The 24,461-nt window shown below is 46.8% G+C and overlaps 10 protein-coding genes and 2 non-coding genes across 12 annotated transcripts; 5 read left to right on the top strand and 7 right to left on the bottom strand.

Annotated features, from left to right (window-relative positions):
- The first annotated feature begins 153 nt into the window (after positions 1-153).
- On the top strand, positions 154-243 carry BGW36DRAFT_t40. The gene has a single exon. It is a non-coding gene; the product is annotated as a tRNA-Glu (tRNA).
- Positions 244-1,028: 785 nt separating this feature from the next.
- BGW36DRAFT_398102 (putative Rho GTPase Rho4) lies at positions 1,029-1,980 on the top strand (the record flags this gene model as incomplete). The annotated part of the gene is made up of 3 exons (XM_046218366.1): positions 1,029-1,328; positions 1,394-1,597; positions 1,645-1,980. 3 exons carry the CDS (start codon positions 1,029-1,031, stop codon positions 1,978-1,980), a joined length of 840 nt encoding a protein of 279 aa, XP_046071538.1.
- Positions 1,981-2,302: 322 nt separating this feature from the next.
- Positions 2,303-3,294, bottom strand: BGW36DRAFT_188985 (DASH complex subunit Dad1-domain-containing protein). Its single transcript, XM_046209774.1, has 3 exons — positions 2,746-3,294; positions 2,613-2,675; positions 2,303-2,560 (listed from the first exon to the last, which is right to left on the bottom strand). Exons 1-3 carry the CDS (start codon positions 2,836-2,838, stop codon positions 2,408-2,410), a joined length of 309 nt encoding a protein of 102 aa, XP_046071537.1. The 5' UTR covers positions 2,839-3,294; the 3' UTR covers positions 2,303-2,407.
- Positions 3,295-3,869: 575 nt separating this feature from the next.
- BGW36DRAFT_452320 (uncharacterized protein) lies at positions 3,870-5,412 on the bottom strand (the record flags this gene model as incomplete). Its single annotated transcript, XM_046221844.1, has 3 exons — positions 4,991-5,412; positions 4,748-4,920; positions 3,870-4,472 (listed from the first exon to the last, which is right to left on the bottom strand). Exons 1-3 carry the CDS (start codon positions 5,301-5,303, stop codon positions 3,870-3,872), a joined length of 1,089 nt encoding a protein of 362 aa, XP_046071536.1. The 5' UTR covers positions 5,304-5,412.
- A 353-nt stretch (positions 5,413-5,765) lies between these two features.
- Positions 5,766-5,856, bottom strand: BGW36DRAFT_t39. The gene has a single exon. It is a non-coding gene; the product is annotated as a tRNA-Leu (tRNA).
- A 50-nt stretch (positions 5,857-5,906) lies between these two features.
- BGW36DRAFT_188979 (uncharacterized protein) lies at positions 5,907-6,289 on the bottom strand. Its single transcript, XM_046209773.1, has one exon. The coding sequence runs from the start codon at positions 6,185-6,187 to the stop codon at positions 5,972-5,974; it is 216 nt and encodes a 71-aa protein (XP_046071535.1). The 5' UTR covers positions 6,188-6,289; the 3' UTR covers positions 5,907-5,971.
- A 702-nt stretch (positions 6,290-6,991) lies between these two features.
- Positions 6,992-9,255, top strand: BGW36DRAFT_428599 (fungal-specific transcription factor domain-containing protein; the record flags this gene model as incomplete). The annotated part of the gene is made up of 3 exons (XM_046220575.1): positions 6,992-7,135; positions 7,205-8,116; positions 8,164-9,255. 3 exons carry the CDS (start codon positions 6,992-6,994, stop codon positions 9,253-9,255), a joined length of 2,148 nt encoding a protein of 715 aa, XP_046071534.1.
- A 935-nt stretch (positions 9,256-10,190) lies between these two features.
- On the bottom strand, positions 10,191-10,889 carry BGW36DRAFT_360420 (uncharacterized protein; the record flags this gene model as incomplete). Its single annotated transcript, XM_046214178.1, has 2 exons — positions 10,191-10,567; positions 10,691-10,889. 2 exons carry the CDS (start codon positions 10,887-10,889, stop codon positions 10,191-10,193), a joined length of 576 nt encoding a protein of 191 aa, XP_046071533.1.
- A 552-nt stretch (positions 10,890-11,441) lies between these two features.
- BGW36DRAFT_428598 (uncharacterized protein) lies at positions 11,442-11,855 on the bottom strand (the record flags this gene model as incomplete). Its single annotated transcript, XM_046220574.1, has 1 exon — positions 11,442-11,855. The coding sequence occupies one exon, from the start codon at positions 11,853-11,855 to the stop codon at positions 11,442-11,444; it is 414 nt and encodes a 137-aa protein (XP_046071532.1).
- Positions 11,856-15,265: 3,410 nt separating this feature from the next.
- Positions 15,266-17,173, top strand: BGW36DRAFT_398101 (general substrate transporter; the record flags this gene model as incomplete). The annotated part of the gene is made up of 5 exons (XM_046218365.1): positions 15,266-15,320; positions 15,375-15,887; positions 15,943-16,191; positions 16,270-16,685; positions 16,727-17,173. 5 exons carry the CDS (start codon positions 15,266-15,268, stop codon positions 17,171-17,173), a joined length of 1,680 nt encoding a protein of 559 aa, XP_046071531.1.
- A 2,788-nt stretch (positions 17,174-19,961) lies between these two features.
- On the top strand, positions 19,962-21,724 carry BGW36DRAFT_298460 (fungal-specific transcription factor domain-containing protein; the record flags this gene model as incomplete). The annotated part of the gene is made up of 4 exons (XM_046211436.1): positions 19,962-20,052; positions 20,158-20,818; positions 20,910-21,360; positions 21,452-21,724. The coding sequence occupies 4 exons, from the start codon at positions 19,962-19,964 to the stop codon at positions 21,722-21,724; spliced, it is 1,476 nt and encodes a 491-aa protein (XP_046071530.1).
- A 601-nt stretch (positions 21,725-22,325) lies between these two features.
- Positions 22,326-23,265, bottom strand: BGW36DRAFT_428594 (uncharacterized protein; the record flags this gene model as incomplete). Its single annotated transcript, XM_046220573.1, has 2 exons — positions 22,326-22,733; positions 22,801-23,265. 2 exons carry the CDS (start codon positions 23,263-23,265, stop codon positions 22,326-22,328), a joined length of 873 nt encoding a protein of 290 aa, XP_046071529.1.
- Positions 23,266-24,461: the final 1,196 nt, after the last annotated feature.

Here is a 24,461-nt window from a genome sequence, read left to right as displayed (position 1 = left end):
CCAATAAACGCACAATAGGCTTCCATGGGAATAACACCATGCAAGGTGTCGATGCTGTCTTCCCTTTTGCTTATCGCTGGACTGCCAAGACGATGTCAAAATCAATTGATCCCTTGAAGTGATATTTTGGTATTTCATCATGAGGAATCTGAATCCGAAATGGTGTAATGGTAACATAAATCCCTCTCATTGAATGAAGAGTAGATCTCGGATTAGCCCGGGGTTCGATTCCCCGTTTCGGAGTCTTTTTGCCTGGCCCCGCAAGGTAGGGCAATGGTAAAAATTATTTTTATAATCCTTCTTTTTATCACCAACAGTGTCAGATTTCCAGTAGTCACGTGATCCACATGCTGTAAAGGCGACTCTTTTATATGCCAAGGGGTGACGCCTGAAAGTCCCGGTCGTATAGAGCTGTTGTTTCAGTTATACTTAGGTAGTGTAGTCCTCGGCATGGCCCCTAGCGGCGCCGCTTCCGAGTAATGAAAACAAAAAAAAAAAAAAAGCAATCCCCCCTGTGAAGATGGCTCTAGTTTATCGCGACACATCCATCGTGATGTTCCGATCGAGCATTTCCCTGCAAGGCGCCATCAAATCGACCAAATTGGCAGAGCCCTGGCTAAAAAAAGACAAAAAGAGCCACACTCAGCCCTGGCCTCGGAAGCTGTTATTTCCTAGTGTTTTCATTGGCAGTAGCCTAATAGTGGCCGCCGTTGCCATGGCAGCCCGGCCGATAAACAACCCGCCAAGGCGTTTCATTTCACATCGCCAGGCGGGATCGTCATCGTCGAGGCAAGAGGTGGTGCATGCGTTGGCAGGGCAGGCACGGCAAGCCAGCTGAAATAATAACATCTCTTAGCTGATTGCTCTGCTGTGCAAATTCCCTTCCTTTCCTCCTGCAAGCTCTCGCCTCTTGCTCTACAGATTGTATCTCACCATTGCATCGATTGACTGTTGGTCTCGAAATAGCCCTGCAAGCGAAACCGTCTATTATTGATTGCTATTGTTTATACACCGCCTAGCGTCCAACTATGGCTGCCGTGGCCTACGACAACAATCACTACGCCCCAAACAGACGGCAGTCCGTCTACAACAATGAAAAGACCCCTCCGCCCTCAGTGATCCCGCGAGGAGCCCGCGATCGCAGCCAGAGCATCAGAGTCAGCAACGGAACCGTCAGCACAAACGACAGCATGTCGTCGGGCAGGATGTCACAAGCCACCAACATCACCCAGCCGCCGGCCTACTCGAAGAAATTCGTCGTTGTGGGCGATGGCGGCTGCGGCAAGACTTGTTTGCTGATCAGCTACTCCCAGCGCTACTTTCCAGAGGTAAGCTGTCTTCATATCCAGAATAGGAGGAGAATCTAGAACCTGGAGGGAGGCTGACTGAGTAGAAATACGTCCCGACCGTTTTCGAAAACTACATTACTCAGACTATCCATGCTCGGTCAGGCAAAGCGGTGGAGCTCGCCCTGTGGGATACTGCTGGGCAGGAGGAGTACGACCGACTTCGTCCTCTGTCGTACCCAGAAACGGATCTCTTATTTGTCTGCTTTGCTATCGACTGCCCGAATTCGTTGGAAAATGTGATGGACAAGGTAAGAAAGTACAAAAGTTGATAACAGGTCAAGCTAACAGGTTATAGTGGTACCCCGAAGTCCTCCATTTCTGCCCTACCACACCGCTCATCCTAGTCGGCCTCAAATCGGATCTACGCAACAAGAGATCATGCATCGAGCTTCTCAAGACACAAGGACTGACCCCAGTCACCCCAGAGCAAGGCCAGGCGGTTGCACAACGTATGGGCGCTGCCTATATCGAGTGTAGTAGCAAGGAAATGACCGGTGTCGACGAGGTGTTTGAACTGGCCGTCAACACTGCAGTGGGCGTCGAAGAGCAAAGCTACTCCGATTCAGGCCCCAGCGGCAAAGTTGCGCCACGAGGCCGCAAGATCAAGAAACGGACCTGCAAGATCTTGTAAGTTCGTTTGGACCTGTCGATCGCCTGGTCGCCCTCGGCATGCCTATTCTCTTTCTTGACAACACGCGATATGGGTTGACGCGCATGGATATGAATTGTATTAAGTGACCGCGAGGTATCCACTCTGGTCCTCTTTTATTCTCTAGTTTGCTTCGTTTCATCCGCAAGGATTTCTTTTGTGTATTGCTGAATATCTTGATAATGAGCGGCCATGCCATGTGTTGGATCGATATCGACTCGATATGGATCTTTTGTGTTTCATCTTCTCTGTTCCTTTCATTTGTGAATCATTATCATGGGCCGCGAGGCATATCAAGCATGCATGGAGTAGGAGTTTGGCGCTGGACTTCATTAGTCAATCAATGAATATATTTCACGAATAATAACGCCGGGTATCTTTACATAACGCGTAAAATCGTACAATCATTTCAATTATCCTCTGTCACTGTCTCCTCGTTCTCTGCAGCCTGCGTATCTTCTTCCTCCTCCTTTTCATCCGTCTGCTGCTGGGTCTCGTCGGCATCCATGAAATTCTCGAAATGGCTCCATAACGCCTCGACCGAGCCGAACTCGTTCCCGACCTACGCGTCAATTGTCAGTTTCCCTCCTCTACTTCGAATTGACGGGTCGTACCGCAATGATACTTTCCAGATTTCGGTTCAGCCGGTTGATATTCTGCAGCACGGATTCCATGCCCTGCGCGACAATCACATACGTTAGCGATGGGTGTGTGTTAAGGGTAAGATGGTGAAAAGATGGAACTGACAAGAGCGATTTCGCGCAGCAGTTCGGAGCGTTGCAGCTCGAATTCACTGGGGGCTGCAGAGCCACTGGAGGCAGTGGGCGCGAATGCTGACATTTTGTATTTTGTCTTGTGGTTGAATGAATTGGCGCGCTGGGAATAATAATAATAAGGACGTTGTTGCGGTGTCCCTAAATAGAAACGGCTGGTTTGTGTCTGAGGCGCGCCGCTGCGACTACCCCGCGCCACCCGACGATCGCGTCCCTATTATTATTCAGGCGAGTCGGTATTTGAATGTTCTGGATGGTCATGGATTTTATCTCTAGCACGCTAAATCAGCCAGCAAGTGAACTGTAGGTGTATGAAATGGCCTGCCAATTGAAAGGCTTTTCAGCCTCAGGCTTCGCAATTGATCCGCTCGAGGTTTGAAAGTGTGTCCAAAAATTAATACAAATAATTGCGTCGCTAATGCTCCGCAATACTACATATTCTATACCCCTTTTTTTGTGTTTACGTGTATCTATTGATTCTTTCTTGGGAGCAAGTGGCTAATTACATGAGGATACATCTCAATTGATGAAGTTACTGTTCTATGTTTCCCTGCGACTTTTCGTATCCTGACCTATGCTCAGCCCTTTTAGGCCGGTGAGGGAGTTGTGGTGATTCACTACTAATTAGTAGCTTCTCCATCTGGATGCTTCATACTCTCGTTACCAGTATTGACAGCCCGCGACTGTAATTGACTCCATACACGAGACACGCCTCTCTTACTACGATTCAAAACGTAGGAAAGGTTAGCTGCGAAATCAATACAAGCAGGCTCCTGACCTTAGCAATCTCCTCATTGCTTTGACCCGATGCCTTTAGGTCTTGGAGCGTTCGCTTTTTCATCCGTTCCAGATACTACTGACCTTTTTGGCATCAGAATTCTCTTTTCGCAAATACGGTTTGGCCATATAAGATTGAGATGATATTCGTGCATGTTCTTCGTCCCTCTGCGGTAATCTCTCTCTTTTCATCGCTATAGATTTCGATGAACGACCCAGGACCTTTAAATGAATTAGATCACTAATTAATAGGCTTGTTAGAATGAGAAAAGCATGCTGAGGTCATTTCTTGATTTTTTTTACCCGACTGTATCATCTCTTCTAAGGTGGCGCAATCCTCATCAGTCCAACTTTTTGGTGGAAGAAATAATGCAGCATCCTCCTCCAAGCTTCGTTTCGTTTCGTTGATTTCCGTTTCTCTGGTAACCCCAGAATCCGTTCACTATCTATCATGGGGACTAGGTGCTTGGTCATTGGGGTTTCCCTAGCCCTCTCCTGATTGACTGATGTGAGATAGGTGTAGAACCCAGAATTTTGCAATTTGGCTCTCGTGTTCTCGAAAATTTTTTGACACAGACTCTCACGGTTTGCTGTAGAAGTCTGTTCAGCCTGAAGAATGTTCATAGCAGTATCGAGGTGGACCCAAGCTGAAAACCAAGAAAGCCAGTGGACATGATATTCCGTGGCTGATGATTGAGTCCTCTTGTAACCAGGATGAGTAAAGCGAATAACAATTACTGACAGGGAAGAATCTAGTGAAAGTTTAGTGATCCTCGCCACACCAGCTTTCGATGTAAAGATCTGTACTAGATCCAAATTTTTGACTTTGTCGAGCGTGGTCCCACCAATTGTGAAAGAGACTTGTAACAGAGCTGCTAATCTCAGCTGTTGCATCGGAATGATCCATGCTTCTGTCGATTTTAGCTAGAAGCGTAGTATGGCAACTGTATAGGATTTATTCACAGGTAGAGTTCAGGCCATTGTCGGCTAATTGGCCCTCTGCTTGCCGGTTGAGTAGAGTTGAAGGCTTGAAGAGACTTATCAACCACCCCTCCATCTGATTAGTCAAATTCTTGCAGCCAAGGTAGGGGTTTGTCTTTTCGAGATCGAAAAATTGGATACGACTGTCAACAATTTCGAATTATGTTCAAGTTTGTGGAATTTAAGAGATTCCACAAGCATGCCCATAAGAGACCCACTACGAATAGTCCGTTTTGATCTCTTCCATGTGGTTTATCCTCCTTCCCCATAGACTTGCCCAACATATCTGACAGTAACTGTAGGTACGGATTGACTATGGTAAGAAAGAGCAAATTCGAATTGCTGGTCATTCGTTTCTTTGCTGTTTTAGGAGCTCTATCACTATCCGGAGCTGCTGCACTGATAGTGTGCAAGATCGATAGTAACATATGGACGCGTTTCCTAACGGGGGGAGTACGTACGAATGCTTTCTCTGATTTTAATAATCTCAGACGATTTGGCATCTGATGCGAAAAGTGGCTCAATAAACCATGAACTGAACGTTGGGCTAGCAGCGAACCTGAGTAGTGGGCAGAGAAACTCATGATATGTTTGACGATAGAGGCTTGACCTTATATTTGTAACCCGCTCAACACGAGAGCACACCTCTCGTCGAAGTGATGCAGGGCTGTGGTGCGCTCCGATTTCTCCCACGCTCAGAGTTCTCCTTTTCCTTGGTCCTCCCTTGCTCAAATCAGTTGAGGTTTCACCGGTACTAGACCGCCTTGCACGCATAGCGAGGTCTTCAAACCTTTGCTAAATTAGTATCAGCAAAGAGGAAGCTCTGGAAATGAATACTAGGGAAAGAATAAAACAAGAGAACTTGGTAAGCTATAAAGCAAATATTTTTCAGAGGAAGATTACAGATAGAGAGGGAAAAAGACAAAAAATGTCAGCATAGTGCAAACACTTTATTTATATGCCAATATTTTCATCTCTCTAATTACTCCTTATTCAACTCAGCCAGAGTCATTAACAGTCAGTTTATCTAGTTTATCCAAATGTATGCTATTTGACCTCATTCTCTCTCAGTTATCTATAAAAACGAAAGAGTCCTATTCTGACCGTAGCTATGAGACTACAAGTTTTGCTTATGCATTTTCTGATCAAGCCTTTGTTTTACCTAAACAGTATTCTAGCAAATGAACAAATTCCCCCTCCCTCATTTAATGGGTCCATGGAGCAAAAAAGGGCATCTGATGGCAGCGCGATTCGAACGCGCGCGGTAAACCACTAGTGGTACGGATATTTCCTAAAACTAGCTCCTTAACCACTCGGACATGCCACCAACGAATGAAAGACCAGGATATAATTAATTAAGAATTAAACGGAATTCATATTATCTATCAACTGTCTAGCTATCAGCCAATAACAATTATATAGAAGGCCAGGCTCACCGCGCATCATGGTAGTGACAGCTTATGATGCTCCAAGTCATCCACAAAACATCGGGTCAGTACTGACTTGAGGACACCAAACGTATCGAAAGACGTCCCATAAGAAGCTCCTCTGTTAGTGCGAATTAGAGTCCAAGAAAGGGATGCCAAGTACGGGCCGGTTAGCTGCAAAATCATCTGAGCAGCGAAGGAGGTTGCTTGTGACCATACCAACGTCCACATCGCTTTGGTTCACTATTATGAAAAGCAAAATATGAAAAATGATCTTATCGATCATGTACCTCCACCTATATGCATACTGAACAGCTACTCTTTGATGGAGTAGAACTCTAGCTAAATTCCCACGCTATGACTTGGCCGTCGCCATGTCCGAGTAAGTTAGACCTAAATAAGATGCGTGCGGTCACACGATATTAATCTTCTCCTTCAGGTGGTTAAGGAGACACACTCGAAATGTGTTGGGTTCGCCCGCGCACGTTCGAATCGTGCTGACGACGTTTTTTTGCTCCCTGTTTCAGATTCCTTATCTGAATTTGACGATTCCATCCATCGAAAACAGATTGCCTTCACAATAAAATACCCCAGACTATGTGTATGCGGAGTCAGCATTCCCTTTGCGTAGGAGGATCTGCATTTATTAATAACTAAAATAGTAAAAAACAATAACTATCCGATAAATAAAGAGTAAAATACAGTAACGTTAGTAGAATAGTTAGTTGCTTACGTAGTTATTAGAAATCCGAGAATATATACTATTAAGGTTTGGCCAGCACCCCGTCCTTTCGGTCCGGGTCTTTCGCCTGCCGATAGCCCGGCTGCACTGCACTTCGTCCGCTGCCTCCTTTCTACAGTCTCCCCATACCCCTGCTATGCTCATTCTACTCGTATTCTATCTCTGATATTATCTAGTATATCCAACAGCTGCAACAAAATTCAACACTGCGGTGATGCTGCTGCTGCTGCTGTTGCTCCCTTTTCCCCGTCGTTGATCTCAGCTCACCCAAAAGTCCCACCTCGACAGTGACCATGCCGGAAGCGCCGCCCGCTTCTCGGACTCAAGTCAAGTCGCGTAGTAGGTCCACTTTCCCCTCGACTGACTCTGCTGTGTTTGATGATCGTCTGCCTCTGCCTCTGCTAATTCCCGTGCGATCCGCCAGGTGGATGTCAGCGGTGCAAACAAAGAGTGGGTGATTCCTTTTACTCTAACTTGCTTCTAAACGGTCTAATTCTCCCCCACAGAAAATCAAGTGTGACGAGACAGTCCCCAACTGTAATCAATGCACACGCAAAGGCTATGACTGTCCCGGCTACAACCGGCCCGTGAAATGGTCCTCCAAGTACCAGATCTTAGAGACAAGCCCTGAACAAAAGACAAAACCAACAACATCCCAACAGGACGTCCCCGGATTTGCCGATGGCGTCAGAAAGCTGCAAGCGACCCTCACGCAGCCCTCATCTGCTGTCAATCACCTACCTGGGACGACGTTGTCGAAACATCGATCTGTCTTTAAGACCATCCCCTTATCATCATCATCATCATCATCATCATCATCATCATCGTCGGCATCTGCTCCCTCTCCCTCTGCCGGCCGTCGCAGATCGAATGAGTCGGCGGGCAGGAGAACTGTCAACACAGCCGCTTCACCATCGTCACCTTTTTCATCACCGACTGGCACAACAGAATTGCCATTAGGTTCTTCGCCACTGCGCTATCGACATGACGCACGGACGGAGACAAAATCCTCGACCAGCACGCAGGTAAGGTGGGCCATGACGAAGGTCACCGGTATACCAGCATACCTAGAAGATCGAAGTACAAGCATCTCACGACACTATTTCACTTCAGTCTGTTTAGTAAGCTGTTGCTTTGATTCTCCAAAAAACTCGTTTCGTGTCGTCGTGGCCGACCTGATGCTCACATCCCCGCTTCTGTACAATTCCGTGATGGCACTGTCTGCGGCCGTGATGGGACAGAACAGAAGTGATATGATGGCTGCGTCTTTTGAGCATCAAATCGAAGCAATTCGTTATATGAAGTCAGAGGTCATGATGATTACCGGTGACAAGCCGTCTTCGCAGGTCACGGCGTCTCGTGTTGGTCCCATTGGTCCGGAAGTGCTTATTAGCTGTATACTACTAGGCTTGACTGATGTATGTTTCCCGCCAGTATTACTATTCGCTCTGTTAACAACGTCTAGGCATGGCACAACCCTGCAATACCACCGGCAAATCATCTCCAAGGTTTGCGAGTTCTGTTCAAAAACTGGATTTCAGCCATTAAAAAATCATCCAACACATCGCTCGCCGTGGCTTGTTCTTCATCCGCTCGAAGTTTCCTTGTTGGTATTATCAGCTTCTGGGAAAGCTCGGCATGCACTGGTATTACTCAGCCGGTGGAAGTTGTCGATTATCTTTTCCCTTTCTGCGACCAAGAACATGTAGACCCAATTTATCCTAACCCTTGGACGGGTATTTGCACTCCACTCTTCATTTTCTGGGCAAAGACCGGCAATTTAGCGAGACATAAGTCCCTGCTGCGCCGTGTTTTTGGAAATGCTGCTGCCGACTGTTGTGATCGACGGCAAGCGAACTTGGTAGAGCAAGCTTGGGAGGTGGAACGGGCGTTGTTGCGATATCAAATTCCTGCGATTGACAAAGTGGAACATACCGACGATGAGCTTACCCCGGTAAGCCACTTGCAAAGCGTAGGCCTGGTGCTCAAGTTGGCAACTCTTCTTCAGCTCTACCTTGACTTCCCGGAGCTCCTTCGACAGAGAGTATCCACTGACACCACACCATCTCCTCCCGGATACGAAATCGGGGATTTACCTATCTCGACGGGAATGAATGCGAAAATGCTGGCTATGGCAGCGCGTATCCTGAGCATTGCGGCCACAATACCATTCTCGTCCGGCGCACACTCTTCCCTCCTTCTTCCACTGATCGTTGCCGGCACAACGCTACAACCGAGCAAAATATACTCTGTGATGCATTCACTTGAGACCTCAAAAGATGTACTGAGCCCGGAAGTCCTCTCCCTCGCCGCCTGCAACCAGGACGGAGTCGTGGGCTATCTAAGATGGCGGGACTATATCAGAGAACAGCTCGATGGCATGTGCCGACGCTTGGGTCTGAAATCAGTGATCGGCGCCATAACCGTCGTTGAAGAAGTATGGCGTCGCGCGGACGCCGAGGCACTGAATGCAGATATAAAAAACAATTCCTTCGGCTCATTTGTACACTGGATTGACCTGACGACCGAGGGAGAAGTTGGGTCTATTTATTCCTAGTTAAAAACATACATTATATAGACGACTGGAACAATGAATAGTAAAAAAAACGAAACTCACCTTAGATTTGACAAAATAATCAGCAACACGCTACCCATCCCATCTTTATATCCCTGCCTCCCCTTCAATGTTCCCGCACCGTCTATATGTCCTCTTGATAAACCACAGCCCCATCCTTCCCGATTGGGATAAGAAGTGCGAGCGGGACGCCGACTTGGAAAGTGATTGGCCGAACGGAGTAGTTCCTCGTATGATCATCGCCTCCTCCCTGCATTACTGTTGGCACCACTCTCTTTCGTGCTATTGAAATAGAATTGAATGCTAACTTGACCTAGTAAGCGTGTTTGACTCTGTATGTGGTTCGGAAGGTGTCCAGGATACATGCAGTAGACTGATTTAGAGGCGGGAAGGAGATTCGCTACTTCAATGTTATAGGTTCAGCTATTGGTGGGGGCTATAGCACGCGAATATAAACATTTCAAATGTTCATATCAAAGGATGCATGATCGTCAACGGGTCAATCAGAGGGCTGGGATTATTACGGCGAGTATTGTCAAATGTGGATATTTCTGCATGTTATCAATCGTAGAAGACTTGAGCAGCTCAAGTCTTACGTCTCCAGCCCAATTGGTAGTTGAAGAAGGATAAACTTATTATATTATTAAACCCCCAGAGGGAAGCTATGCAGCTAACGTACATTAAGAATTCGGAAGTGCTGGCCACTGTCACCCTAGATAATCAGCAGCTGGATATTGCTTCGTAGAGAAGGTAATCAGTCTCGTCAAGAAAGTTCTTCGGCTGGTTATTTTGTGTTTTCTGCTTCGTTTGGAAGGGGTACTTGGTTGCGAAAGGTAGTGATGTAGGTCCACTTTGGCGAATTAGTTTAAGGACATACATACCTGGTTTAACAATAGAATTGTATCTAGGAGTATATGTCACGACAGAGAGAGACGGTCCAGACATGATGTTTTTAATCGCAAAATGAAAACCTGTCTCGCTCCGGATAAAATTCCAGTATAGGGATTACCTACATCTTGATACTGTATTTCTATTAGTTTTTGATCGATGTGTAAGCGACCGTTGACCCATTCAAGAACTTCAATAGGAATGTTGTCCAGGGGTTGAAGTGCTTGGCGTAAACGCCTACAACGCAAAGCTAAATCGAAACCACCTTTATGCTCAAAATAGAAGTTGAAGCGTGTTGTAGCTGGCAGGGTGACTCCAGGGGCCTTCTTCGCCTTCTTGGACGCAGGCTTTTCACGGTCGCTAGCGATATCTTGTTCGTCGCGTTTGCGTGTCTTGTCTGCTTCTCCTTCGTGATGCACCTCATATAAAGTAATGTAGGCAGATCGACGAGGAATTGCCAGTCTTCTTCGCTAAGGTGGAGTTCTTGAATCTTGCCTGACAAGTCATCTGCTATTCTCAAATCGGATACCTTTGAGCATATGGCTTTTGAGTTTGCTCTTGGCAGCAAGGTCGACGTTACCGCCTAGGCAGTGGCCAAGGACTTGGACATTACTGGGCAGCAATTTCGAGAGGTAGCCCAATATTTTATGGAAGATTTGATTGCCCTTGACGACACCGCAGCCGAGTCCTTGCAGGCACCTTATGGGGTCTTTCTTCGCGTCTCCCATCCTGAATCTCGATACACCAGTAGGCTTGTGGTGAAGAAGCAAAGCTTACTGGAACGTCTTATAATGCAAGATGACAGGATATGAGCTGACAAACAAGACTCGATGCTGGAATAGTTGCAGGGATGATGGATATTGCAAGGAGATATTGAGACTGAGAGGCGTTGGCTAATATGTGTGTTTTGTCTTGCGTTTGCATGACAGCCCACAACCTCAGGGCAGAGATATGGACCTTAGGTGGCATGGGAAAATCGGGGTTGCTATGTAACTGTGGGGGTTAGAGAGATGTGCTGGATGAAGTGGATTAAAGTAAGAGGTCTTTTAATAGGTTGATTGCAATATGATTCTGGAAGGTGGAAATATGCCTGATGGTGGTGAGCGTTTGGGTTAGTTTAACGAATGCTGCTTCTAGAAGGATATCCAAACTCCTTATGCTTGTTTAAAGGAGATTACAATATACCGTACTCAGGGAAACGAAAACATGAAGCTTTATGAGAGTGAATCTGACTATTCTAAACTAAGAAGGCCGAGGGGGAAGATATGCCTCCTTCGCGATTACTCACTCGGACAATTCCTCAAGGTCGTCTGCACCAAATCCTCCGGTCCAGCACAAAACATAATCTTCAAACCAGGCTGCACAAGAACCTGCCCAGCAACCGTCCTAACAATTTGCTCAAAAAGAACAGTAAACTCCACATGGCTCCTGACACACCATCCGATAATCACGCCATCCCACCATCTCGCTTGCAGTACTCGCTGAAGCGATTCCAGCGTGCTAGCCGTATCTGCTGTCGGATCAATATCGAATCCGACATTATCGAATTCTGCGGCAATCTTGCGCGCTTTGTCTTTCGTCCAGTCTGTCCGGATGACTTCGCTGATGGGGTGGCCTGAGAGATACTGGCTTGCGCTGAGGACGAGAATGTATTTGCGGTTTGGGATACTACTAGTTCTGTTATTGGTACTCATCGTGTTCGGAGTTCAATTGATGCATGCAATTAATATAGTTTGGAGGAATAGTTGGATTAGAGATGAGAGTATTTTATAGTGACTGTAAGATTGAATGGGCAATGTAATTGAACTTGCTCAAGACTGAGGGCATCCTGTACTTTTAATACTCAGTATTACTTCCTACTTATATAGCACTTTTGTCTACCAAGATAATGGCTCTGAATTGATTTCTAATATTTGCATCTTGTAAGCTACAAGGCGAACCTTTAGCGTCGGCCGATGGCGGCCGTCGACATGCATGCTTTTGTTAGATGATATGGGCCAATTTTGGAAGGCTTCGATTGGACGTCGAGTCGACTTTGACTAGACGAATATTTGACCAATTAGACGAAAACACTTGTAATAATGAGGGGTTTGAAATCTTTAAAACTAAGAACAACCCCCCTCGTAAATTGGATGCAAGTTTATTAATTACAGAGGATCATCAGAATTATCAAGAATTTATAATTTGTTTTAACAATTGCCAACTAAATAACATAAAGAAAAATCATCATATTAAATTTAATAATTAAGAGTTTAATTACTTTATACTATCAAATCTGTACTGATTTATATAAATATAATTTTGAATACTGAGTCTAAAGTAATCCTGACTAATCTAACTAAATAAAAAACTGCTCCGGAAAAACGATATCTGTAACACGGTCTGACAGGACCGTGTTCGGGGGTGTCGGGATAGACTAGATGTGGGTGAGTTGAAGCCTCACTGGTTGATATTGATGCTAAAGAGCAAGGCTACTAGGGAGGAAGTTATCGGTTTAAGTTATATAATTAGGGAAGGCTTCGAGCCGAAGGCTATTCGAAGCCGAGTAGGCTTATATTGAAAGTTATGTCCAAGATTATACAAATGATATTGCTTGGTTTCCTCCCTCCGGGTGGGAAACCAAGCCTATATGCCTGAGTCCCTACCTCAGGTCATTGATACCTAATCTAACTAGATAAAGGCATATATAGCGAGGTGAGGGGTGCTAGCATCATGCCCGGGGTCTTATAGTATCAATTGTGATATATCACAATTGACCCCCGGGATATCCCTGAGCCCCCCGGTCCTGCCGGATTAGGCTTGAACATACTTCCTGGGTCTAACCCTGTTACAATATCTGCTTTTTTTGAATTCTAACGCTAAGTGAGGGTGTCTAGGGCTTCTAAATGGCCCCTAGAACCCTTGGAAACAGCGCCGACCCCCAGAGCCTGGGGGGCAGGCGCTAGGGCAGGGTACGCCCCAAATGTCATGATCAAAGGGCTTTCACCATAGTGAAACCCTTCAGGCTATAGATAGATGTTCTTTGTATACCTTTGGCTATATATAAGAGCCCTAGGTGTGGCTCATGTACGATAGAACAATCTTCCACATACAGCCAGAATGCACACATGCCTTAGATTATAACATATAACGCTGGCCTGGGACCCCCGGAGGATGCCCCAATGGACACCCCCGCAGAGGTGACAGGCTGGCGCATCGATGCTCTAGAGGCTGACAAGGAAGCCCTAGAGGTCGATGCGGCAGAGTGGCACAACATGCACGAGCATAGGGACCCTCTAGGGGACGACTGCACTGAGGAAGACCTCGCTAGGGAGGCAGAGTGGGTGCAACAGGCCCTAACAGACCTTCTAGGGCGGCATGCCAAGCCAATTCGACTCTGCGCACGCTCTAAGCGGTGGTGGAACGACTCCCTGGACGACGCCCGGAGCGAGTACGCTCGGGTGCGCTGCCAGTGGCAAGCCGGAGAGTGCCTTAACGCCTAACATAGGGAGGCCCGACAGGCCTACTATGTGGCAATTAGGGCCGCTAAGCGCCAGTGTTGGGAGGCCTTCCTTAGAGGTGATTCGGACGACGCTGACCCTGACCGCTGCTGGGCAGCGCTGCGATACACTAAGCTAAATATCGGGGGGCCTATCCCTGCCCTGTAGGGGCCAGACCCTGACGTCTCAGTGGCCACGACATTTGATGACAAGGAGCGTCTAATACTGCAGACTGCCTTCCCTAACGCCTCCGGAGACAAGCCCCCTGACCCCCCACCCCCCCCCCCCCCCCCCTTGGCGGCAGCGCACACAAGCTTATAATGCTGGAGCGGGTGTATGAGGCTCTATTCAGCTAAAGCACTAAAAAGGCCCCCGGAGTTGATAAGCTTAACTTCAAAGTATGACGCCTAGTTTGAAGGTTTGATCTTAAACACTTAGTGGCCTTAGTAAGGCAGTGCCTCCGCCTGAGGGTGCATTCTGACATTTGGAAGGTTGCAAAAGGCGTTATATTAAAGAAGCCTCGGAATATTTGGCACTAAGCATATTGGGAAAGGATTAGAAACACCCAAAATTACGATCAATAGTGCCAAAACGCCATGCCAAAAATCGACATTACTCAATTTTCAATACCTTACCCCTGATGACAAATATTAGTGTAAATTCGCATATAAATACGTCTAGATAGATGAGTTCTTTGCAACTTAGGCTTGTATCTCAATCCAATCGAATTTGCCACTAAACTCAATTTGTTCTAACGCGTAAAAAGTCCGACATAGCTTCTAGCTGGGTAAGGTCGTAAAAATTGAATAAATAAAATACAAATAATTGGCCTCATTCTCGCCCCAGTCGAAGTCGACTCGGCGCCCAATCGGAACTTGTCGACCAAGATCCATTCCGATCATCGCTGGCGCCAGAATGGGAAGCAACGCCATCATTGTTATTGCTTCGCTGTGGTGACAAATCGGCGACATGGCCCTCCGAAGTTTCGGTGCGGCGAAGTTTACCTGGGATGAAGATATTGCTAGTCGCCGTTTGTTTCGAAGAGGTGAACCTGGTGACTTTAGGCTTGATTCGTGCGAGGATGATGAACTTTGTGGCCGCAGCTGCTCTGTCGCCTCTTGCTGCCTGAGACGTTGCATGTATACGAAATTATTGACGCCGAATGCCAGATGGCTCTCCGGAAAGGTGTTGAATTATCATAGCCGTGCGTCGGGTTGCTGAAACGAAGCCAAGAGCATCGCCAGAGTCCGGAAGGTCTAGGCCGGACCACAGAATCTAGAAAATAAGAGACCAAGAAAAAATGGAGAAAAAAAGAGAGAAAGAAAAAGAAGCCCAAGACCTAAAATTCTTGGGCTGTCCACAGCTCCTGAGGTGAACACAGATGCGGAGAGATTGACATCGGGGTTTATCCGAATTTGCGGGGGTGGCAAAGGAAACCATAAACCTCGTGTTTCCTGCAAACGGAATTTAGAGTTTGAATAGCCCCGTAGAAAACCCGGCTGGTCGAGAAGAAAAAGGCGTCCAATATTGTTCATCGCGGTGGACGACTTTACGAGCTCTTTCTAAGTGCATTACATTATTTCTCAAGATATTACAGCTAGCGTCCTCTGCTTTTGATGTCCGACATGCACGGTAAAATTGGATCTCCTGCGGCGGTCATGGCTGTTGCATCGCAGGCCAGTAGCAATACTAGCTCCTTGTCAGCAGAATATTATCTTCAAAGTCTTCCATTAGACCAGCCGCTCTGTGGCGAGGCCGATGTATTCTTCCCATTATCGACGACAGTCCCAGGCATTAGCGCTCTGACAGACAGCGCAAGAGCTGCAACGCGAGCCGAACAGAAAATGACCTTTCGGCGAGCCTTTCGTCTATATCCAAAGGCGATTCTGTGGTCGATCCTCTTGTCCTCTACCATCATCATGGATGGGTACGACATGAGTCTGCTGACCAGTTTTTTCACCTTTCCTACCTTTCAAAAGTCATATGGTGAACTTCTACCCGCTACCATGTCACAAGATACCAGCAACCAGCAGCAATTATATCAGATTTCTCCAGCCTGGCAAGCTGGTCTTATCAATGGTACCCAGGTTGGCGTCATTCTGGGTCTCATCGGTAACGGGCTGGTTGCAGATCACTTCGGCTACCGTCGCACCTTAATCGCTGCACTCGTTGCACTTGGTGCCTTTGTGTTTCTAGCGGTCTTCGCTCGCAATATCACAACCTTACTAGTAGCGCAAGTACTATGTGGTATGCCACAACTGCCCTATAGTTAGCAGATACACGTGTTAAGCTTTTGATGAAGGAATTCCATGGGGCGTTTTTCAGACACTATCAGTCTCATACGCAGCTGAGGTGATGCCGGTGGCGCTCCGCGGCCACTTCTTGAGCTATATCAACCTGTGCTGGGTCTTAGGGCAAACCCTTGGCGTTGTGGTGATCCGTAGCCTGGTTGATACAGAATCTGATTGGGCGTACCGTCTCCCATTTGCATTGCAATGGGTTTTCATCGTGATCATTATAATAGGTGTTTCTTTTTCCCCAGAGAGTCCGTGTACGTGCCCTTGGCCTGCCCCCCCCCTTCAATTCCTCCCCGGGGGCCCCGAAAAAGTAACTGACAGTCGAATTACAGGGTGGTTGATTCGTCAAAATAAGCTGGAAGAGGCTCGAAAATCGCTCCTGAGGCTTACCAGCCGAGGTGCGGGGGCATTGTGTGTGGATGAAACCGTAGCGATGATGAGCCTCACTAATAAGGTCGAACAGTACCTAGGGTATGGCAATATCTCCTATCGTAACTGCTTTCGGGGTGTTGATTTACGGCGAACGGAAATTACGACTATGGTCTGGGCCACACAGCAGCTCTGTGGCTCTACACTAACCTTCTATGCTGCGTATTTTTACGAACAGGCCGGATTTCGAGTGCACGGTGCCTTGGACCTCGCGCTAGGAATGTATGGGCTTTCAATCGGTGCAAATGTCATCTCTTGGCTCTTACTGCCATGGGTAGGGCGCCGACGGCTCTACCTCGTTGGCGCTTCACTCTCACTGGTCATTCTTATTGCGGGGGCTGCGTCAGCTTAATACCCAAGACCCCCGCTCAGTCATGGGTGCTAGGATCATTGATCGTTGTACTCACGTTTATTTATCAAATGACCCTAGGTCCAGTATGTTACATGTTAGTTGCAGAAATCCCATCCACTCGATTGCGAGTAAAGACCGTGGTCGTGGGCCGTGTGGTGTACAATATCACGAGTATTATCACCAACACGATCGCCCCTCGCATGCTAAACCCGACCGCATGGAACTGGAAGGGCAAGTCATGTTTTCTCTTTGTGGTAACCACCATCTTGTGTCTAGTATGGTGCTATTTTAGGCTTCCAGAGCCCTTTGGTCTTAGCTTTCTGGAGATTGATATTCTTTTCGAGAAGCGGGCCAGCGCGGCCAAATTTCGCGTACTTCAACGCAACCTAGAGAGGTCCGGCTATAATGATATATCTCGGAGCCAGAGGGGGAATATCACTTGGCAGCGGTATTAATTCTTACACTCGGGTGGTTCGCAGTGCTTCGGAAGCATGTCTTATATGCGCCGCTTGTTAACAATTGACATCATGTTCAGCTCTCAAGAGCGATCAACATGGGATGTCTCCCGAAGCGAAACCATGCACTTCGTCTGATTGGCATTCTTGCTATGAATATCACTCTGTATACGGTCAATGTGCCGTAGTGGTACCGTCGCGGTTACGAGCCTGATTCCCTGATGGTCTTCGCTGGCAGGAATATCCATTAATGTATCTGCTTGGGACTTCTTACGATACCTTCGACCACTTTCATTGCTCGCTTGCGCGAGTGGTCGTTTTGGAGGCCCTCGCTCATGTGTTTGCCTGATGTATTCCTAAAGTGCAGAATGGTAGGTTATTATTTGTTGCCATTTACCTATGTGGACTGACAGGATAAATATTACACGTAGCTGGGATACCATACAAACTGATTGCTTGGTTGCCTGTGCCGTCGCCCTGCTCCTGGTCCACTCACTCTCTTCAATACGCCACGCATTTTACGAAACATTTTCTCCTCTTACACATTGCCATGGCGGTAAGGGCGTTTATTTTTCTATGGACGCACTTAAATCAGTATCCCACTCAATGGTTCCCACTTGGAGCAATCGTTCTTTGGGGCCTGAAGGTATTTTCTCCCCTACGCCGGGCTTCAGGGTTCCTACTCAATGTTGAGATATTGGCGCGCAGCACGTATCATAACTCTCCTCTACCGCTACTGTGAACGATGCCTCGCCACTGCAGGAGACATCATTCGAGTAACTATATATTCCCGCAATTGGATTATGCACCTCGCCTCCATTTTCAGGGTGCTGGACTGACGAAGAATCCGGATGCAAGTTTGATGATGACAACCATAACAAACCCCTCTATCTGCTGGTCTACCGTCGCTCGGGCTTCACCGTTACGCTCGCCCGACGTGTCGACCGGAGCATAAAGTCGTCCGGAGCTGTTCTTCCGTTCGCCGGGGGTGTGGGAATTAACTCACCACCTACTAATCTAAATAAGCCATGCATCAACCCATGGCCAGAGTGCTCGTACGAGGCTTTCCAGTGGAGAGATTGTAGTTCTAGGAAGGTAATAATTCCTATGATCTTCAGTTTTGAATCCGGCCATTGTACTAAGAACATCTCAAAGTAATACAGCAAGATAGCAGTTGCTCATGGCAACTTGATTCCAATGGTCTGCTCTGCGAATAGAATTCTCATCCAACCCTGTAATTCAGCAACTAAAGCTCCCCCTGACCGTCCAGAATTGGTCTTCTTCTTAGAAGATAAACCAATCGCTTTGAATATCTTGTTCGTCCATTCTAGTTGAATCTCGTACGAGATAGGGGAGCTGATATTACGTCCTTTAAAGAAGTGCCAATCATACCACTGCTGCCGCTGCTAGAATGAAAGATGGGCTCCTACATAATTTCTCATCGCTGGAATAGATAGAATGCTGCTTGGCTAATTGTATAGAGTAAAGGCTCTTTAAGTCGCATCACCCCCATATACTCAGTTCGTCCGAACTAGTTAGTTTTCTTATGATGCTTCATCATAATTATAGGCTAAAAAGGGGTTAGTCCATTCTCCATAGAGATAGTGAATAGATCTGCAAATTGGAGTGTCTGTTGATCTTCTCCTCGAAGCATCATATCATGAATGAATAGGAAGTCCACATTCGTAGAAAAATATATTCCTGAGCCTGTGGTTTCCGGCTTCTTTGATCTGTCTCCTGCCAGCCTATCCAGCAATATTGGACGAGGGTCTGGATATTCTCCTGGGTGTATCTATCCTATAGGCTATTCTGGCCTCGGTCGATATATTCACTTAATTTCTGTCGATTCTCACAGAATTTGTGGCTTTTGAGTAGTTTTGGGATTAAGTTCTGTTCGGAGGGTCTCTGGAAACTATACCAAGAGTCTTTTGAAATTTACACAGATCAACTAAAGGTGCTGTATATCGCTTGATAGATGGATATCCTAGTTTTTGGATCATCAGATCTCTTGCTCATCCGTACGAGCTTTGTTATAGCGAGACTGCCCGATCGGACGGTTCACAACACATTCATCAAGGAATAATAGTAGCTTCTAGACCTTGACAATTCCCAACTCCCAAAAAACCTGGGAAATGGGACCAAACTGTTAGTCCCATGAGCAGGATTAAAAGGGTCATGGAACTTCCATTTGGACTTTGGGAATTCCCATGGGACTGAAAACAATGCAAACATAGAAAAACTCATGACTTGCATAAAACAGGCAATTTCTAGCTGTATTTTTTTGGTATTTTGTTTTCATCGAAGATGGTGAACACCATACAATCAAAGCACCCTGAGGATAGTATCCACATGGCCCCTGCTATATTCGTGATAGTTATCCATTAAAGAAAACAAACGACATTAGATCCATACCCTTACACGTGACGAGGAGAGCGCCTAAGTATCACACTTACGACGAATTGTAGAGGCCGCGCGATATGGCCCCCTGCGTGTTTTCATACGTAGTTTTTTAGCCTATTAATTCCTTATATTTTATTTAGTTTTATATGGCGTTGTAAAGCTTTGAAATATTTTGTACTAAGTCGTCAAAATGGGGTACCGGGTGGAGCAGGCGGTGAGGGATGGAAGTCGCTTGTCCAATCGGTGGATAGTCTGGCGTTCGCCGGAAAAGGCCCGATTGGATCACCTAGCGTCCCGTGGATAAGATACTTCATATAATATTGTATACTTTCCGTCGTCCGGTGCACTAGAGATCCGCAGTTGCCATTATTTCGGACAATCTGCAAAGATGTATAGTTTCCGCGGCGCTCCAGCGAGGGTCTGTGACAACTGTCGCCGACGAAAGATCCGCTGTAACCGCGAGCATCCCTGTGACAAATGTTTGGAGATCTCATTGGTCTGTGAGTACAATGATATCGCGCGTCGGAAAGGGCCCAAGGCTCGCCAGGCTTCCGTCTTAACCTCTCTGCGTTCGGTGAAACCAGATGGCTCTTCGACACTGGGTCTCGACGCTCAGCCTATCAACAATGTAATTGCCGGATTTTCACCAACCTCTATGAGCTCATTGAATGACTGCCCATCCTTAGCTGGATATGACGCTTCACTGTTGCCATCTGAAATATTCACTACCGAGCCAGCTCCAAGGCCACCGCGAATCTCCTCCACGCAGCTTCAAGCGCATTTGCACGTCTTCTTAACATATCTATATCCTATAATGCCAGTTGTGGATAAGAATGCCTTCCTACTTGACTGTGCTAATCCCGAGGCATTGGATCCCCGTCGCTATGCACTTCTAGTTGCCCTTTCCGCTGCCGCCCATTTGCAACTGAACCTCGATATGTCACAGACAAGTGTCAGTGTCGATATCCCCCAGCTAGGCCAAAGTCTCCTTGATGAAGCATTGCGGACGCTGCAGCAATTTGGCCTCCTTGATGACCCACATGTTGACAACCTTCTCACCATGTTTTTCCTGTTTGCTGCGTATGGAAACCTCCGCAAGACTCATCAGGCCTGGCATTATCTCAACCAAAGCATTTGTTTTGCATACATGTTGAAGCTGAATGTAGAGTCTACTTATACAGCATTGAGCCAGCATGAAGCTGACATGCGCCGGAGAATCTACTGGCTTCTTTTTATCACAGAACGGTAGGTCTTCTAGCCTTTCTAATTTCCCCGGCCAATCTGCGAAACAAGGACGCTTTTCTATTGATCAGGTCCGACTAAATGTCTGGGATAGTGCATATGCCCTCCAAACGGGTCGACCCGTCATGCTTCGTGGAGCTATCCAGAAGCCTGTTGTCTTCCGGTCCGAGTCACCGACGATGATGTATGGCTTTATTAGCCTTGCCCTGCTCTTTGAGAAAATATCTCCTGAATTCTATGAATGGAACATTGGCGATTTAGGTGAACCATGCGACCTTTCATCCTTGACAACTATATTTAAATCTGTTGCTTTTGCATCACCTCTGCTAGAAGAAGTTTCTGAAACAAGCCGGATTGATCTCGTCCTCACTCAGCAGTGGCTTCAAACCCGCCTGTGGCGATTTTATATGGATCGCAAGGGCTTCTGCCAGGCGCAGTATAACTCAGATCTACCTATACTACTCCCAGTGATAGCAGGAAAGAGCGTGATGGTCTGCTTATCATCAGTAGCTCAGAAGTCGACTGATGCACATGGCATTGGAGCTGTATGTTATCTTGCCTCTCTCATTTTCCGCCTCTCTCTCATCTTCTAATTATTCTATATTTCTACAGAGGATAAGCTAACAGCGCATGAAGGAACAGAAACTATACGACATTGGGGAATGCATATTCCAGCTCACACAACACCTATCCCGTAAGACTAATAAATTATGGAAGGTGTCTGCTGTTGATCTTAGGGATGTATTGTACGGAATCCTAACGACGTTATCCCGAATTCGAGGCTCTCAATCGTATTTACTCCCAGCGTTACTACAGCAGTCTCAGGGACTTCTGGGCTTTAAAGATGTCCCTCAGCCTTTGAGTGAAGTATATTCCTCGTCAGAGACTGATAATGAGGAATCTATCTAGCGCTAGGTTACGAATCAATATGTTTTTCCACGCAAAAGCGCAGGATGTCTTGTCCTTGTAAATTTAGATATGTATATGTATACCCATTCAGTCCGTATTCTCGCTTGTCTCAAGTGAGTTCCTGCTCCTAGCTTCTACCTACTTCACTCTTCCCTAAGGCTAGAATGCTTTTGTCCCAGTACAGCGTAGGCGTTAATTCCTGTTTTTTTGGGGCTGGGAATTGGTGTCTATAGATTGGATACGGTTTAGCCTATGGATGATGGTACGGTACTGTGGCCAGAGCGGTAAAACAATATTTCGAGGCGGGAAAGCGAACATCATAGGGTTACCTAAGCGACAGTAACGCCTAGAATGCATCGACTTATTCTGAAATGTGAGTTCCCGATTTCCGCTGAGTTATGCGTGTACAGCCTCGGTCGATATAGGTTGTGGCAATGAAAGTATTCCTTACCTGGCCTAATACGATCGTAGACAAGCCGAATATCATCTCCATTGCATTACTGTATATATAGCCCTTTGGCTACACCATACCCTAAGAATCTACCGCAGACAACAGGGAAAATGGAAATATGAGTGTCGTACACTTCTCCGTAGTGAATCCCTAGCTGGCAAGGAGTTCGAGAAAATGGATTACAGTTATCGCCTCTTGTGTTGCAGTTGCTGCTGGCGTGCAGGTACACGCCTCATAACTCCACCGGCAGTTGTAGAGACAGGGCTCCATTTGTCTTGTGAGCGGTCCGGCATGGCTGACGTGAGAATCAAAGAAGAAGAATTCGAAATTCCCACCCTCATCCAGTATGCGGTGGATATCTCGAACCCATATTCTCGGATCGAGAACGTGTGGTCGATGTGGGTTGAGGATAAATTTATACGGGGTTCTTGTAGTGACCACGTCGAAGCTCTTCGAACTTGAAGGGTAAATAAGGTGGAAAGTTGGTCGGTAGCTGCGGTTGTGTGAGCTGACATACGACAACGCGTGGTAGACTAATGATCGTCTGTTTATACACACCTTTATTTTTTCCTGCTATTAGCAAGACTCGCCAAAACGAAGGGGACTGGATGGAGTGTAAGCTTACTGCCTTCAACACCGCGCGGGTCAAGTACCCTGAGGTTTGGATAGGAGAGCGTAGTTGATGTTGAGGAGCAGAGGATTCAGCTCGAAATCCTAAGAGAAAGGGTTTGTTAGGAGGGCAGACTATGAACGGAAGATGTGCTTTGCCGGGTCCGCGATTGATGTTGTCGTTGTTGAGTTTGTTGTAACTGGTGAAGTGCATGAGGAGCCGAAAGGGGGAGTGATCATCCCCAGAACCACGCTGATCCTCTACAGACTTGGCTCTCCGAAGTTTAGCAGGGATGAAAATTCGAGCTAGTTTCGACGGACCGCTGTCTCCATATCCAGTTCCATTTTGCTGCAGTTGTAGAGTTGCCTGCTCATACGATGGTCTGGTCCCGCTTGACGGGGAGGGTCTCTGTGCTTCTTGCGCTGCCGCCTCGTGTCGATCCTCGTGCAGGGCTGCTTGATGCTGCCACAGCTGTCGCATGTAAGTGTAGTTCTCCACGGTTATGGTCGTGTGGCTCTCCGGGAAGGAAGGGAATTAGGGATCTAAAGTTCAAAGTGCAGGGTGAAACGGTAAGGCGCGTGGTTTATTAGATTAGGATTGGAAGGCCGGATGCAGCACTCACGGGCGTTCTATGAGTAACTCCAAGTCTAATCCAGTACCTTGGCTCGTTCCAGTCGGCCCAACCTAGCTTAATTCACGAGACAAACTCTCTCCACATGTTCCAACCCCGCGAAGAGGAGTCTACGCTGATGGTGGACCAAGTGCAGGCAAGGAATGGCACAGAAACCCATTCCGTCCGCATTTTCCCACCGCCAGACATTAGGATACGTCTCTCTCGGAACTTGTAAATAAGAAATGCAGACTATCTCCTCCTCCAATTCTGCTTTGCGAGATCCAATGACGCGAGAATGAATCCTATCTGTCCTCCTCCGGATAGCCCCAGAGAAAGCCGGGCCCTATCGCACGCACACAGCATCTCCTCAGCAGCATTATCGTTCCAAGTCCCTCGGATCAGTCTATTTGCAATGATGGCGACATTTTCAATCCCTTGTTAGAAACTCTTCCCGGTCTCTGCGACCTTGCCCCTGGTGCTGGGACAGCAACTCGAGCGGAGCCGAAAATGACTCAAGCGTTTCGTCTGTATCCCAAAGCGATTTTCGGGTCGATTTAGCTCTCGTCAACTATCATCATGGATGGGTATGACATAAGCCTCCTCACCAGCTTCTTCACCTTCCCGGCCTTCCAAAGATCAAATGACTCGACCGAGGGCCTGAGAGAAAATACTACTCTACATAGTAGCCATTCTTGTCGATCTATACAACTTCAGATTAGCTTATATCAACTAATTAGAATGATACAGAGTGTTCACTTGTAAAAATCCATTTCTCAACACGTCTGCATACTTTTTGAAGCATGATACTATATTGATATAAGATTTCTTGTTTTATATGTTTATTTACATGTTTAATTTACATGTAGCACGCTTACTCCATTTCACAAGTGTTGCGGCTCTTACAGGTGATCTAGGGCTTTGTATGGAATATATTTCCCAATAGGGTTTCCGCAACAGAGATATATTGGCACATCGCATGTATGTACGAGAAGAGTCTTTGATGTATGTAGTTTATTATTATCTTGGGATTCCAGTGTACTCGATTTATATATGAGGCTCAACC

Source organism: Talaromyces proteolyticus (assembly GCF_021365285.1).
Source record: "Talaromyces proteolyticus strain PMI_201 chromosome Unknown BGW36scaffold_7, whole genome shotgun sequence".
Taxonomy (NCBI): Eukaryota; Fungi; Ascomycota; class Eurotiomycetes; order Eurotiales; family Trichocomaceae; genus Talaromyces; species Talaromyces proteolyticus.
Note: the sequence above shows the minus strand (reverse complement) of the source record. Positions and strands in the feature narration are given on the sequence as shown.